At 44.5% G+C, this 17,235-nt stretch overlaps 1 protein-coding gene across 1 annotated transcript in view; it reads right to left on the minus strand.

Moving 5' to 3' along the window:
* The window catches only part of LOC126108565 (neprilysin-2-like), a 339,107-nt gene that overhangs the window by 169,600 nt on the left and 152,272 nt on the right, over positions 1-17,235 (minus strand). Inside the window, exon 3 of the mRNA XM_049913853.1 lies at positions 3,568-3,702. Coding sequence (XP_049769810.1) covers positions 3,568-3,702 — 135 coding nt within the window. The remainder of the gene's footprint in view (positions 1-3,567; positions 3,703-17,235) is intronic.

A 17,235-nucleotide genomic window follows, 5' to 3' on the forward strand; every position in this document is an offset into this window, starting at 1 on the left:
AGTATTTAAAAAGGTTTTTTTTCACTGAAAAACAAGTTCAGAGATGTTCAATATGGCCCCCTCCAGACACTCGAGCAATATCAACCCGATACTCCAACTCGTTCCACACTCTCTGTAGCGTATCAGGCGTAACAGTTTGGATAGCTGCTGTTATTTCTCGTTTCAAATCATCAATGGTGGCTGGGAGAGGTGGCCGAAACACCCTATCCTTAACATACCCCCATAAGAAAAAATCGCAGGGGGTAAGATCAGGACTTCTTGGACGCCAGTGATGAAGTGCTCTGTCACGGGCTGCCTGGCGGCCGATCCATCGCCTCGGGTAGTTTACGTTCAGGTAGTTACGGACAGATAAGTGCCAATGTGGTGGCGCTCCATCCTGCTGAAATATGAATTGTTGTGCTTCTTGTTCGAGCTGAGGGAACAGCCAATTCTCTAACATCTCCACATACTGTAGTCCAGTTACAGTAGCACATTCGAAGAAAAAGGGACCAAAAACTTTATTGGCTGAAATGGCACAGAAAACGTTCACCTTAGGTGAGTCACGTTCATAGTGAGTTGTTTCCTGCGGATTCTCAGTGCCCCATACACAGACATTGTGACGGTTGACTTTCCCGTTAGTGTGGAAAGTTGCTTCATCACTAAACACAATCTTTGAAACGAAAGATTCATCTTAGCATCAACTGACGCTGACGCCTAGTCAACAGCGCCTCAAGCAAACAAATGTACAACTAAATGAAACTTTATAGCTCCCTTAATTCGCCGACAGATAGTGCTTAGCTCTGCCTTTTGTCGTTGCAGAGTTTTAAATTCCTAAAGTTGTGGTATTCTTTTTGAATCACCCTGTATTTCTGCAGTGATATTTCTTGGGGCTGAGAGTGAAAGACTCGCACTCGTTCAACAGGTTTTTAGTCACCCTTTGTCGTTCCATACTCTTCCCATTGCGCACAGGTATACAAACAAAAGTGTTTGAGTTGCTCTTTCATTTGCTGTATTATTTACAATTGTAAGTTGAACGTAATAAATGCTACAACGCCATAAAACCGGTATGTTCATTTTGAAACACCATGTAATATGTATTTTCGACTTTCAAGTTGAGGCGGTATGATAAAAATCATGCCGCCTCAACTTGAAACGCATGTCTGGCAACATTTTGTAATACTATACTCTCATTACGTGGAAAGAGGAGGGAGGTGGTGTGTAAAGAACGACTTGTCTATTTCCATCATTGTGGATGTTTAGTACTGCTCTACGATTGGTTGGTGATAAGGAGGGGAAGAGGGGGGAAAGGGTGTCACTTGATGTGTACATCAGAAATAAAGTACACTACTGGCCATTAAAATTGCTACACCACGAAGATGACGTGCTACTGACGCGAAATTTAAACGACAGGAAGAAGATGCTGTGATATGCAAATGATTAGCTTTTCAGAGCATTCACACAAGTTTGGCACCGGTGGAGACACCTACAACGTGCTGACATGAGGAAAGTTTACAACCGATTTCTCATACACAAACAGCAGTTGACCGACGTTGCCTGGTGAAATGTTGTTTTGATGCCTCGTGTAAGGAGGAGGAATGCGTACCATCACGTTTCCGACTTTGATAAAGGTCGGATTGTAGCATATCGCGATTGCGGTTTATCGTATCGCGACATTGCTGCTTGCGTTGGTCGACATCCAATGACTATTAGCAGAATATGTAATCGGTGGGTTCAGGAGGGTAATACGGAACGCCGTGCTGGATCCCAATGGCCTCGTATCACTAGCAGTCGAGATGACAGGCATCTTAACCACATGGCTCTAACGGATTGTGCAGCCACGTCTCGATCCCTGAGTCAACAGATGGGGACGTTTGCAAGACAACAACCATCTACACGAACAGTTCGACGACGTTTGCAGCAGCATGGACTATCAGCTCAGAGACCGTGGCTGCGGTTACCCTTGACGCTGCATCACAGACAGGAGCGCCTGCGATGGTGTACTCGACGACGAATGGCAAAACGTCATTTTTTCGGATGAATCCAGGTTCTGTTTACAGCATCATGATGGTCGCAACAGTGTTTGGCGACATCACGGTGAACGCACGTTACAAGCGTGTATTTGTCATCGCCATACTGGCGTATCACCCGGCGTGATGGTATGGGGTGCCGTCGGTTACATGTCTCGGTCACCTGTTGTTCGCATTGACGCCACTCTGAACAGTGGACGTTACATTTCACATGTGTTAGGACCCGTGGCTCTATGCTTCATTCGATTCGTGCGAAACCTTACATTTCAACAGGATAATGCACGAACGCATGTTGCAGGTCCTGTACAGGCCTTTCTGTATACAGAAAATGTTCGACTGCTGCCCTGGCCAGCACATTCTCCAGATCTCTCTCCAATTGAAAACGTCTGGTCAATGGTGGCCGAGCAACTGGCTCGTCACAGTACGCCAGTCACTACTCCTGATGAACTGTGGTATCGTGTTGAAGCTGCATGGGCAGCTGTACCTGTACACGCCATCCAAGCTCTGTTTGACTCAATGCCGAGGCGTATCAAGGCCATTATTACGGCCAGAGGTGGTTGTTCTGGGTAGTGATTTCTCAAGATCTATGCACCCAAATGTAATGACATGTCAGTTCTAGTATAATATATTTGTCCAATGAATACCCGTTTATCATCTGCATTTCTTCTTGGCGTAGCGATTTTAATGGCCAGTAGTGTAGTTTGTGGCTATTTTTATGCATCATTGTAACACTACGCACTGACTGGTTGTAAAGAGGAGGGATTAGGCGGCATAAATCTCACGACTGGTCTATGTCTAAAATCTTAGATTTTTAATACTGCTATGTGATTGGAGGGAGATAAGGGTGAAGGAGGAGGGTGGGGGGGGGGGGGGGAACTGGAATTTCCGGGCATCGCGACTGTGTTGGGGGTTCGGCAATTCCGATTTTTTTCATTGGTTGTTTAATTTTTAATACTGCACTGTGATCGGCTGGAGATAAGAGGGATGGGTAGGGCAGATGAGAGGTTACTCTATATCCAAAATTATTGACTGACTGATTTTGCCACGCGGGATTTGTCGAGCGGTCTAGGGCGCTGCAGTCATGGACTGTGCAGCTGGTCCCGGCGGAGGTGCGAGTCCTCCCTCGGGCATGGGTGTGTGTGTTTGTCATTAGGATAATTTAGGTTAAGTAGTGTGTAAGTTTAGGGACTGATGACCTTAGCAGTTAAGTCCCATAAGATTTCACACACATTTGAATTGATTTGATTAACTGATGACGTCAGTAATGTCTGGTGATGTATTGTGTTCGAGATCATCGGTGATGTCATGCACGGTTATGTTGTCACCTTCAAGGTTGTTTCTAGGTCAAAGTGGACGAGGTAAAACGTACTACTGGTCTTTCGCCTTCGCCTCGTTCTGCTGGCACTCCTCCTCACGTGTTCCCTTTCCTCATACGAGCCAACCCCGTCCCGAGACCACTGAAGCCGTCAGCTGGTGTTGTTCTCTTACTGCTGTGCACACAGTGTTACTGTGCGTTCCTAGTCGAGGGCAGTGAGTGAAGGGAATACGGGGTGGTACTGACCTGCGCGCACGCACCCCGGCGTGAGGCAGACGTCCTGGAAGCTGTCGGCGCCGCTGGAACGCGTCGTCACCGGCGCCCGGCCGACCCCCGAGGTCGCGGCCCCTCTGGACTCGACTGCCACCGGCCTCGGCGACTCTGCTCGGCAACAAATAGACAGCGTGCAAGGATCAGCGAAACAGCGAGCAGTCAGCTGCGGCTCACAGGTAGGCGCAGGCGGCAGTTGCAGCAGGTCGCCACAGATACGGGGGGCTTAAGGTACGTTGTCCAAGACGCGACGCACGCTAGCGACTGCGACGGGTCGCTACGTGACGTCAGAAGTTGCCTGCTGGCGCATGCGCAGTTCGAGTTTGGGATGCGACGCGCGACTGTTGCGGCAGCTGCCGCAGCACTGCACCAGTGAGCAGTGTTGCGACGGAAGTCGGACGACACAAAGACGTACGGCTGCCAGAAAGATGTCGAGCCAGTCAAGGAAAACTGAAATGAGCCACTCACAGGATGTGATGCTCTGTGAGCTGGTCTCGCGACATCCTTGCCTTTACCATTTGAAGAACCCTAAATATAGAGACACTATGTTCAGAGAGAGAATTTGGGAAGAAATTGGTGCACAATTGAAACTGGCAGGTGAGTGAAATATATATTTCCCATTAATGCAAATTTTTCAGGCCTGTTATGAAAATCAGTATAATCCATGCAGATGTAGAATTAGAATGATGAAAATGAACTTGAAGGTCAATTTTCGCATTACTCTTTTTTGTGACAATAAAAATTGAAAATGGCAAGTACATTATAAAATGAACAATCTAAAGTACAACGATTACAATACCTTCACTTTGAAAGCAAACGGTAGATTGGTGTCTTGATGATACCTTCTAGTTGTGAAAAACCACCAGCAGATTGTTGTACAGCTTTCTGTAATCAATAGATGTTCGTTTTTGAGGAAGGCGTTTCTCAACAGATTGCGCAAACAGTATGCTGCAATAAGTAATTTGTCACATTCACTTCAATTCATTGGTAGAAGATGGTGCTCAAAAAACTTGTGCCAAAAGTGGACTACTGTTTTACAAGGCCCTTCTGGTCTGACACAGTTCACAATTGAAATTCGTCTTTTGTAAATCCTGGAGTCATCTTTTGAGTGCAGCTTGGCAAAATTAAATGTTCATGTCATCCATAACGATGTATGCTGTCAGAATATAAGAATATGGAAGTTCATTTGGATGGGAATAAAGAGTCAGTCGGCTATGAAAGTTGCCTTAGCTTGTTCCAAAAGTTTCTGCATGGGAAAAACTGACAAGTATAATTTGGGGAAATTTTGTGAACAAGCACGGACATTATTTCTTCCACATTTCTGCCAGTGTATACTGTAGACGTTCAGAATGAAAATTCTAGAGATGTTTAAGGTGTAACCCTATCTTGTTGTCAAGAACTTGAAACAACGCAATGACGCTAGCATGCGCTTATTCTTAATAAACTTATCTTTCATTGGAATTTTAGGTGAAATGTGCAAAAACAGATGGAGGAATATTCGGGACTCGTATCAGAGAAATAAACGAGAAAGAAAGCTTGGAACAGGTTCAGATGCCTCAGCAAAACCAAGAAAATGGGTTCTGCTTGATCACTTGGCTTTAAGAAACCTACATTTCGTGGCATTTTAAATGAAATTGTCAAGAGCATATGGAGAAATATTAGTAACTCATACCGGAGAAATGTATGACATAAAATGGTTTCATTAGGTCCAAATGTGTCAGCGAAACAAAACAAATGCATTCTCTATCGTGTGATGACCACACAATTCTCGTTGTGCGTCGACAGAACTGGCGGCTAGCCGCGACGCTCCCGGAGATATATGAGCCCAAATCTCGGAAACGGAGATCGATATCATTCTGATCTCAACTTTAAAAATAATTTCCATATGTTAGCTTCTTTTCATCGGCAACGATGTATGACCTAACGTGAACCATACGTAAAGTAGCCAGCGACCACATTTTTCACTGTACACAATTCAAATTTCATGCAGTAGGTTACTTGTAAATTAAGTATCGGAATAACTGTGACGAATATCGGAAAAATAGACACCTCATTATCAAGCTGTGGTGTGAAACTGTAAGATACGCAAACATCAATTTTTTGTGCCTTTTACTTTCCTCACAATTGATAGAGAAGTAATATACAGCGAAAAAAACACGCAAAACCCGAAGAGATAATTTTCAATTTTTTAAAGTAAAAGAAGAATCTGTATCGAAAAACTAACTCTGGGAGCCGATGTAACTTCGTTGCATTAACATACAGTATTTTTTACAGCAAGAAAATCGGAATTCTTATTTTTCTTATGTATTTGAATCCGCCGCCGCCGACCGGAGCTTGGGAAACGGCGACGACTCCAGTCGTGTTGCGGCCGTGCCGCCGTCTGCCAGGGTGGGAAAAGAGGAGGGGGCAGCGTCGCAGTCGCAGCCAACTGTCGCGTCTTGCACAACGTAACTTTAAGCCGTCGGCACACGGACCGTGCCGTTGAACGTTAACGTTGAGCGTGCCTAGTTCGACGTGCTGCTGAACGCTCAGGAACGATGCGACTCGTGCATACGGTACATGGGCCCCAACGTGGTATACCCGATCGCAACGCACTCCAGCTACAGTTGAGGGATGTTTCTAGTTCGTAAATCACACTGTTTACTCAACGGGCGCGCGTTAGCTCTATTAAAACGCACATTTCCTCCATCGTCCATGAAAAGGAAAGTACCGAGTCCAATCGATAAGGACACAGGCTTATAAAAGTTCCGTTACAAACAGTGCGTTACAAATTTGGAATACTTCTCCGCATAAGATAAACATTATTTCATCATTCCCACATTTTAGCGAAACCCCAAGGTCAGTCTTACTTGATCACTGTTCCTACCCAGTAGCAGAATCTTTGCAACATGTGAATTACGAAGCGTAAAAGAAGAAGGAGTGAAATATCTGTAAACAAGTAGCGCAATCTGTCCTTTAGATTAAGCCAACCGAACAGTCACCCCCCAAAAAAAGGTGAACTTGTATTTACATAACATCAAATATTATAGTCTACACTTGTATTAAGTTAATAATAAAGTATCGGAACCTAATAAAAACGCGAATGTTAAGAAAAAAAATTGGTTGTGTCAGGACGCGAACCACCGCCCTAACAAAATGAACTATTCCGTGGACACTGACTTTATTCATTACGCTAAACCAACATGTAACTGTTTGTCTCTAATCGCAGTATCTTAGCGCTGGCTAAAAACATTAATCGTAGATATGTTACTAACTGAAATTTAATTATAACGAACTGTACCAAGAACAATGCGTTTTGGGTGGATCTTCAGTGTGTCGCTGCCTTCAAATAGCATACTCCCATTACACGCAAGTTACAATAATTCTTTTGCCACGAATATGATGTTTCTCATTATTTTATTGGAACGAATCACACAGTTAACAACGGGTTTTGCAGAGATTTTCAATTTGCTGGTGCTCGGAGCGGCATATATACATATAGGCTTGAAATGAATGCCAATATGGCGCCTCACAACTCTGTACTGAAGGGAGACAGCGTGCATGTGACGTAGGTGGCGTTGCGCCATCTCATTGGTCAACGGTCAGATGCACGCTCAGAATATCTGACATGCCAGATATTGCTCTGCACGTTCGGAAAGACTCCCGAGCGTGCTATTCCATGCTGTGACGTCAGAATTTCGGCACGCTCAACGCTCAACGTTCGGATGCACGGTCCGTGTTCCAACGGCTTTATGCGACCACACAAAAGCTCTTCCTGGCAGATTAAAACTGTGTGCCCGACCGAGATTCGAACTCGGGACCTTTGCCTTTCGCGAGCAAGTGCTCTACCATCTGAGCTCCCGAAGCACGACTCACGCCCAGTCCTCACAGCTTTACTTCTGCCAGTATCACGTCTCCTACCTTCCAAACTTTACAGAAGCTCTCCTGCGAACCTTGCAGAACTAGCACTCCTGAAAGAAAGGATACTGCGGAGACATGGCTTAGCCACAGCCTGGGGGATGTTTCCAGAATGAAATTTTCACTCTGCAGCGGAGTGCGTGCTGATAAGGAAGGTAGGAGACGAGATACTGGCAGAAGTAAAGCTGTGAGGACCGCGCGTGAGTCGTGCTTTGGTAGCTCAGATGGTAGAGCACTTGCCCGCGAAAGGCAAAGGTCGCGAGTTCGAGTCTCGGTCGGGCCCACAGTTTTAATCTGCCGGGAAGTTTCATATCAGCGCACACTCCGCTGCAGAGTGAAAATTTCATTCTGGACACAAAACCTCGTTTCACAGGAAGGAAGGACAGCTAGGGTTTAACACCGCATTGCACTGGAACGTACGGAATGTCGGGCCCAGTTTTCTGAACGAATCGAAGAGTTAAAAGCAAATGGAATACAGAAACTTATACTTAACAGAGAGAAATGTTTAAACGTGAAAATAACTCCAGCCATACCCACAGGGAGTGTTAGAGGACCATTACTGCTCACACGACATAAGCACTGAAGCGCCAAAGAAACTGGTATAGTCATGCGTATTTCAGCCGTGGTAAAATTTGCTGTTTTGAAGAGCGCGCCGCAGCGCGTAGTGTGAAGCAGTCGCCCTCCGTTTCTGGCGGTGGCGCCGCTGTGGCAGTCGCAGCTTCGGTGTCTCCCTCTGGTGGGAAAGGGGAAAGGTTGCCTGTTCACGTGCATTTAAGGGGCGCTATGAGTTCGCTAGGGGGTGGGTTGGGTCAGCTGGTCAGCCGGGTCAGTATGGCGCAGTCAGTGTCTATCTGTCATCCGGAGTGCTAGTATGTGGTAGGCCGCCAGTCTGTTCGAGTTTGCTCAGGTAATGGTCATTGGCGGTTCGATTGATCGGTTGGTCGGTCGTGCACTGAGACACGAGATGCCTTGTCCGCCTTGAGCGTCGGCGCATGTGAGGTCTCCACGTGAGTCCAGTGGGCCGCGCCGTATAGCGAGGGGTAGTGGCTTCGTGGCCGACACGAGAGCAACAGGAGTCAACCCACGACATCGGTCTGGCCGGTGCGAGCTGCGACGCCGTGAGACGGGAAATCGGCGCGCCTTCCTGTGCCCGTCGAAGCGGCTGGCAGCGGACTGTTCGGGAGAGCGATTTGGGGGTGCTGCGTCAGGTCTTCGCCAGAAATCGCAATTTATTAGAAGTTAAATGATTCGTGATATGTTGTTTCAAAATAAAAATGGTTCAAATGGATCTGAGCACTATGGGTCTTAACAGCTAAGTTCATCAGTCCCCTAGAACTTAGAACTACTTAAACCTAACTAACCTAAGGATATCACACACATCCATGCCCGAGGCAGGATTCGAACCTGCGACCGTAGCGGTCGCTTGGCTCCAGACTGTAGCCCCTAGAACCGCACGGCCACTCCGGCCGGCGGTCTGCCATACATTAATAGCTGCTTCTGTCATGTTTGTCGGATTCGGTGTTAACGAATTTATTGCTTAAGGTGCAAAGGCCGAATTCCTGAAATATGTTTTGATCTTGCCTATCATCTTGAGAGGCAGTATATGTGTAATGTAGAGCATGTTTGTATATTTTATGTAAGACTGCATTTTATGGATTTTTATTTAAATGGTCATTTTAGTATATAAAGTTGCCACCCTTCTACCGTAAGAGTTTTCTTTTAAAAGCTTGTACTTTCGGAGGCAAGTAATTTTTTTTTTAATGTGAGTGCTTTGTACCATTTCCATCCGTATTATGGGGTGCACAGTTTATGTGTTTGTGTGAGTTGTTAAAATTTTTAGTTTAAAGTAATCTGGTGTGTTGCAGATTTGCACCAGTGTAGTCTTTCAGAGGTTGTTGTGAGCGGTCGTGACTATGGCCGTGTTGAAAGGGAGTGGCAAGCTACTCTGCCCGAAAGCTCATACTGTCAACAAAAAAAGTTGTTATTTCTGCCTCTGAATAAATTGTAACTTGATAGTTAGAGGGTGCTTTCTGATTATAATTTTTAAATCTGTTTTAACAAAAAAGGAAAGGGCTTTTGGGAATAAAATTTCAATTTGTTGAAAGAAATTTGTTTTTATCAGTTACCCACTGGCAACTACTTCCACGCTCACATAGTGTGATTACATGTGTTAACGTTCTTGATGAATAGCTAGTAAATAAAGTAAATTCATTAAGAAAAGATTTTGAAAGTAAAACCGCGGTGCTGTATGCAAATACAGAGAAATGTAAACAGGCAGAATTCGGCGCTGTGGTCGGCAACGCCTTATATGAGACAACAAGTGTCTGACCCAGTTGTTAGATCCGTTACTGCTGCTACAATCGCAGGTTATCGAGATTAAGTGACTTTTAACGTGGTGTTACAGTGGGAGCACGAGCGATGGGACTGCATCTCCGAGGTACCGATGAAGTGGGAATTTTGCCGTGTAACCATTTCACGAGTGTACCGTGAATCTCAGAAATCCGGTAAGACATCAAATCTCAAACATCGCTGCGGCCGGAAAAAGACACTTCAAGAAGCGACCAACATCGAGTGCACAGAATAGTTCAGAGGGACAGAAGTCCAACCCTTCCGCAAATTACTGCAGATTTGAATCCCGGGCGTGGCTCCCCCCCCCCCCCCATCGGCGGTTTGAGTCCTACCTTGGTAATGGCTGTGTGTGTTGTCCAAGTTAGTTTAAGTTACATTAAGCAGTGTGTAAGCTTAGGGACCGATGACCTAAGCAGTTTAGTCCTGTAAGATCTTACTAAAAAATTCCAATTTGAATGTCGGGCCATCAACAATTCTCAGCATGTGAACCATTTAACGAAACATCATTGAAATGGGCTTTCGGAGCTGAAGGCCCACTCGTATACCCTCTATGACTGCAACAAACAAAGCTCTCTCTGGGCCCGCCAACAGTGACACTGGACTGTTCAAAACTGCTTCAAATTGTATCGAGAGGATGGACGTGTGCGGGTATGGAGACAACCTCACGAATCCGTGGAACGTTCATGTCAGTAAGGGAGTGGTCAAGCTGTTGGAGGCTCAGTAATGGTGTGGGACGGGTGCAGTTTGAGTGATATGGGACCCCTGATGCATGTAGATACGACTCTGACAGATGACACGTACGTAAGGATCCTGTCTGGCCACGTGCGACCATTGCATTCCGACGGACTTGGGAAATTCCAGCAGGACAATGCGACACCCCACACGTCCAGAATTTCTACACAGTGGCTCCAGAAACACTCTTCTAAGCTTGAACACTTCTGTTGGCCACCAAGCTCCAAGAAATGATCAGTATTGGATACATCTGAGATATTTTGCAACGTGTTCTTCACAAGAGATCTCCACCATCTCGTACTCTTAGGGATTTATGGACTGCCCAGCAGGATTCATGGTGTCAGTTCCCTCCAGCACTACTTCAGAGATTAGTCATCCCACGCCGTGTTGCGCCACTTCTGTGTGCTCCCGTGGGCGCTACACGATATTAGGCTGGTGTACCAGTTTCTTTGCTTCTTCATTGTAAATGACAGAGTGGATGACGTCGGAACTCCATGATGGTGTTAAGGATCTTGTGCACAGAGAAGTCGAAATTCCAGTAGAACTGTAGCGAATACATGAAGACCTGCAAAGGCTGAAGTGTGGTCATCATGAAACTTCCTGGCAGATTAAAACTGTGTGCCCGACCGAGACTCGAACTCGGGACCTTTGCCTTTCGCGGGCAAGTGCTCTACCAACTGAGCTACCGAAGCACGACTCACGCCCGGTACTCACAGCTTTACTTTTGCCAGTACCTCGTCTCCTACCTTCCAAACTTTACAGAAGCTCTCCTGCGAACCTTGCAGAACTAGCACTCCTGAAAGAAAGGATGTAGCGGAGACATGGCTTAGCCACAGCCTGAGGGATGTTTCCAGAATGAGATTTTCACTCTGCAGCGGAGTGTGCACTGATATGAAACTTCCTGGCAGATTAAAACTGTGTGCCCGACCGAGACTCGAACTCGGGACCTTTGCCTTTCGCGGGCAAGTGCTCTTTCCCGCGAAAGGCAAAGGTCCCGAGTTCGAGTCTCGGTCGGGCACACAGTTTTAATCTGCCAGGAAGTTTCATATCAGTGCACACTCCGCTGCAGAGTGAAAATCTCATTGTGGTCATCATATACAAATACAGGGTGATCATTAATAACAGTGACAAAGTGCAGGGACGGATTCCTGTGGCTGGAAATGGAAAAAAAAGGTCCTATGAACGTATGTACAGAATTCCGTCGTTGTCGCGGTAGATGGCACTGATGGATGATAGTTCCTCTGACTGCGTGCTGTTTGTCCCTTGTGTGTCACAGGCCGTGTGATTGAAACAGCGAACTATAAGCAGCAGACTGGTTCGTCAATAGAGAAGGATGATAAAGGGAATCCAATAATTGTGACGTTCAGGTGCATTAACCACCGACAAAATCCTTCATGTAGAGAGAAATCCGATGCTGATATTCCTTGCACTCATTGCAGGTGATATGAACAGTAGCGGCTGTCGTGCAGGACACACGTAATCTTGCCATGGATTACACCGGCGACTTTCCAGGAGCTTGTTCTAGGGTTCGTCTCAGCATCCTGTAGAACCTGGTCCTCCACATCTGGTGCACGCACAGTCCGCCACTTACCCACCATCACACAGACGCCCAAAAAGGATTTGAAATGTTCTGTGATGTGGTTGGTGTCTGTGAGGGTACTTGTTTCAGTATAACTGTGCTGCCTCTCGACCTTTGGCCATACACAATGGCCATCTCGGCTTCTTCCCGACACGAATACCAGACCATTCTACTGCTTGCAGTATGCCTGTCAATCACCCAGCCTGCAACACACAAGCAACACATGGCAGATGGTCAGATGAACTGTCATTTGTCAGCGCCATCTACCGTGGCAACAATGCGTTTCCAGACCTTTTTTGTTCCATTTCCCGTCTGGAATCCGTCCCTGCTGGTTTTATTAATGTTCACCCTGTGTATGTCCAAACGTTTATTAGAGTACCATCTCTATCCAAGCATGAATACAGACTTATGGGGTCTGCTGGTTACTGTGATGTGGCATGTTACTTTTAAGCGGTGGCCAGATGCCCTTCTCGTCACCATCCCGTATCCCCTGGGCAGGAATTAGTGTACCCCAAGTGTCTGCGCCTAGTGTAATCCATTGAAATAGTACCAATGTGTTCAGATGTCTGCGAGCCATGTAACTGAGGTGGAACATGGGGACCAGTCCGGTATTCACCTTGTGGGATGTGGAAAACCGCCTAAAAACCACATCCAGGCTGTCCCGCACACTGGCCCTCGTCGGTAATCCACTGGGCAGATTCGATCCGAGACCGGCGCGCCTACCCGAGTCCTGGAAGCAGCGCATCAGTGCTCTCAGCTACCCTGGTGGGTCATTAGAGTTATATATATATATATATATATATATATATATATATATATATATATATATATATATATATATATATATATATTTCTACTGTACGTGTGTATGTCACTCAACTCCTCCTAAATGGCTGGACCGATTTGAATGAATTTTGTTGTATGCGTTTGGGTGACGCACTGGATGGTTTAGATTCACAAATCAGCCCGACAGATGGCGCTGCAGTCGGTATCTAGGTTATTTATCTATACTGCAACTAAACTGCTGGATCGACTTGAATGAATTTTTGTGTATGCATTCAAGTGGGGGCCTGGAAAATTTACATTCTTAAATCAGAACGGTAGGTGGCGTTGCATTTTTGTGTGCAATATTGAGTGTACTGTATTCACATATAAGTTACGTACATAAAACAATGCCATGTCTTCGTGGACGAGGAGGAAATATTGGTCGACAAACTCGGAATTCACAATTAGCACCCAAGATGCCGTTGAACATTCACACAAATCCAGATGCAGTATGCAACATAAAAAAGCATTCCGGTATAGCTAAAGTTTTGCAAAAATGCAAAATTATTATCTGGGATGAATGCAGTATGGCCCACAAGCATTCACTTGAAGCTCTCGATAGAATGATGAAAGATCTAAATAATAACACCAGGCTTTTCGGTGGTGCCTTACGGCTGCTGTCCGGTGATTTTAGACAGACATTGCCGGTCATTCCACGCGCTACATATGCGGATGAAATTTACGCATGCATAAAACAACCTTATCTACCGGGTGATCAAAAAGTCAGTATAAATTTGAAAACTTAATAAACCACGGAATAATGTAGATAGAGAGGTAAAAATTGACATACATGCTTGAAATGACATGGAGTTTTATTAGAACCAAAAAAAAAAACTAAGTTCGCAAAATGTCAGACAGATGGCGCTCGACAGCAAAACGTCAGTGACTGCTACCGTGACGGGTGAGAGGTACGCCGATATGTTACAGAATCGCATCATCCCCAGACTGGCTGATAAACACCAGCTGGAACGTACGATGTTTATGCAGGATGGCGCTCCACCCCATATTGCTCGACGCGTGTAATATCTCTTGCGCGCAGCGTTTGCTGATGATCGTGTGCTCAGCCGCCACTTTCGGCATGCTTGGCCTCCCAGGTCCCCAGACCTCAGTCCGTGCGATTATTGGCTTTGGGGTTACCTGAAGCCGCAAGTGTATGGTGATTGACCGACATCTCCAGGGATGCTGAAAGACAACATCCGACGCCAATGCCTCACCATAACTCCAGACATGCTTTACAGTGCAATTCACAACATTATTCCTCGACTACAGCTATTGTTGAGGAATGATGGTGGACATATAGAGCATTTCCTGTAAAGAACATCATCTTTGCGTTGTCTTACTTTGTTATGCTAATTATTGCTATTCTGATCAGATGAAGCGCCATCTGCTGGACATTTTTTGAACCTTTGTATTTTTTTGGTTCTAATAAAACCCCATGTCATTCCAAGCATGTGTGTCAATTTGTACCTCCCTATCTACATTATTCCGTGATTCATTCAGTTTTCAAATTTATACTGACTATTTGATCACCCAGTATGGCGAAATGTCAATACATCACGTCTAAACACAAATATACGTGTTCAACAGCAAAACGATCCATTGGTACTATCATTCTCCGAGCAATTGCTCAACATTGGAAATGGAACAATACCATTGCATGGAGACACACAATGCATAAAATTGCCAGACAATTTCTGCAACATGGTAAATACGAAAGATGCTTTGATTGAAAGTATATTTCCAGATTTACAGGCTAATTATATTAATCATGCGTGGCTTCGAAACGAGCTACTTTAGCCGCAAAAAATATCGATGTTGACGCTATTAACTTCAAAATACAACAGACATTGTTCAAATCGATCGACACTGTTACCGATCCTGACGAAGCAGTCAACTACCCTGTTGAATTTTTGAATTCGCTGGATTTACCAGGAATGCCACCACATAACTTGCGATTAAAAATTGGCTAACCTATCATTTTGATTCGGAATTTTAATGCACTTAAGCTATGCAATGGTACAGGATTTATCATTAAAAAAAGTTATGGGCAATGTTCTTGACGCTACAATTTTGAACGGCAAATTTGAGGTGAAGTTGTTCTCCTGCCACGAATCCCAATGATCCCTTCAGACTCACCCATTCCATTCAGACGTCTGCCATTTCCAATTCCCTTGGCATTTGCCATGACTATTCATAAGTTACAAGGTCAAACAATGTCGATTTGTGGGTTGGATCTAGAAAATCTGGTCCTTTCACATGGCCAATAATGTGTGGCGTGTTCTCGCGTTGGAAAACCGTCAAGTTTATTCATTTATACTCCTTAGGAATCGACTAAAAATATTGTTCATCAACTCGCATTAAGATAAAATCAAACAAACATTATTGATTATAACGGATTGTTTTTAGAAAAATTGTTGTTATTTCAAAATAAAGAGTAATGAAATTATTATATTATTTGTCTTTCATTTCATACTTTGTTTAATATATATATACATATATATATACTTACTTATCGCGAATGGACCCAGAAGGATCACGCAAAGCTTTCTGACGTCGTTTCTTCCATACTTCTTTCATTCGTTCTCCATGTTTTCTTTTTCTTTCTTCTGTCCATTTTGTTCCTGGTCTCTTTAGTGCTTCCTTCTCCGACAATACAATCCACTTTTCCACCTTATTTCTAAAAGTTTTTCTATCTTTGACATCTTTAAGTTCAATATTTGCTTTTTGTAAATCTAATTTTACTTGGCTAATCCATGGTGTTGTTGATTTGACTTTTTCTATGTAAGTGAGAATTCTGTTGGTGAGTCGTGTGGGGGGAAGTCTAGTGACAAGTCCATAAAATTTTAATCTTCGCCTTCTTATGTCTGCTGCCAGGTTTGATATAGTTTCTGTGGTTCTTCTTGATTGTATCCGGTATCCTTCTTCTGTTAATTTTGGACCTAAAATCTTTCTCATAATTTTGCGTTCTTCTTTTAGTATTTTTTCTAAGTCACATTTTGTGTGGAGTGTGAGCGTTTCACTAGCATATAGTGCTGCTGGCTTAATTACTGCGCAGTAGTGTCTGATTTTTGTGTTCGAGGAGATGCATTTTTTATTGTATATTTCATGTGTCATACCATATGCTCTCTTCATTTTCTGTTGTCTGATCTTCTGTGCAACTTTCTCTCCTCCGGTTGGCTCCAAAATTTCACCTAGGTATTTAAAATGTTTTACTCTATTTATTTTTCCATATTTTGTGTTCAAACTGTTTCAAAAGACAGAATTTTTCTGTACGAAATTCCATATACACAGTTTGAACACAAAATATGGAAAAATATATATATATATACACGATTTAGGAGACAATCTCAGCACCCATCTTAGGTTGTTTGCAGCTGATGCTGAGCTTTATCGCCTTCTAAACTCGTCAGAACATCAAAACCATTTGCAAAACGATTCAGAAAAAATATCTGTATGGCGCGGAAATTGACAATTGACACTAAATAACGAGAAGTGTCAGGTCATCCACATTAGTGCTAAAAGGAATCCGTTAAACTTCGGTTACGAGATAAATCAGTCAAATCTAAAGGCCGTAAATTCAACTAAATACCTAGGTATTACAACTTAAATTGGAAAGAACACATAGAAAATGTTGTGGGGAAGGCAAACCAAAGACTGCGATTTATTGGCGGAAGACTTACAAGATGCAACAGATCTACTGAAGAGGCTGCCTACACTACACTTGACCGTCCTCTTTCAGAATACCTCTGCGCGATGTGGGAGTCTTACCAGGTAGCACTGACGGAGTGCATCGAGAAAGTTCACGGAAGGGCAGCACGGTATGTATTATCGAGAAATAGGGGAGAGAGTGTCACTGATACGATATAGGGTTTGGGGTGGATATAATTAAAACATAACCCTGAGGTCCGCAGCTCGTGGTCATGCGGTAGCGTTCTCGCTTCCCACACCCGGGCTCCCGGGTTCGATTCCCGGCGGGGTTAGGGATTTTCTCCGCCTCGTGATGACTGGATGTTGTGTGATGTCTTTAGGTTAGTTAGGTTTAAGTAGTTCTAAGTTCTAGGGGACTTATGACCGTAGATGTTGAGTCCCATAGTGCTGAGAGCCATAAAACATAAACGTTTTTCGTCGCGGCGAGATCTTTTCACGAAATTTCAACCACCAACGCACTCCCTCGAATGCGAAGAAGATTTTCTGAAGACCAGATAGGGAGAAAATATTTTCGTCATAAAGTAAGAGAAATCACAGCTCGTACGGAAATTCTT

This window comes from Schistocerca cancellata, chromosome 11 (assembly GCF_023864275.1).
Source record: "Schistocerca cancellata isolate TAMUIC-IGC-003103 chromosome 11, iqSchCanc2.1, whole genome shotgun sequence".
Lineage (NCBI taxonomy): Eukaryota > Metazoa > Arthropoda > Insecta > Orthoptera > Acrididae > Schistocerca > Schistocerca cancellata.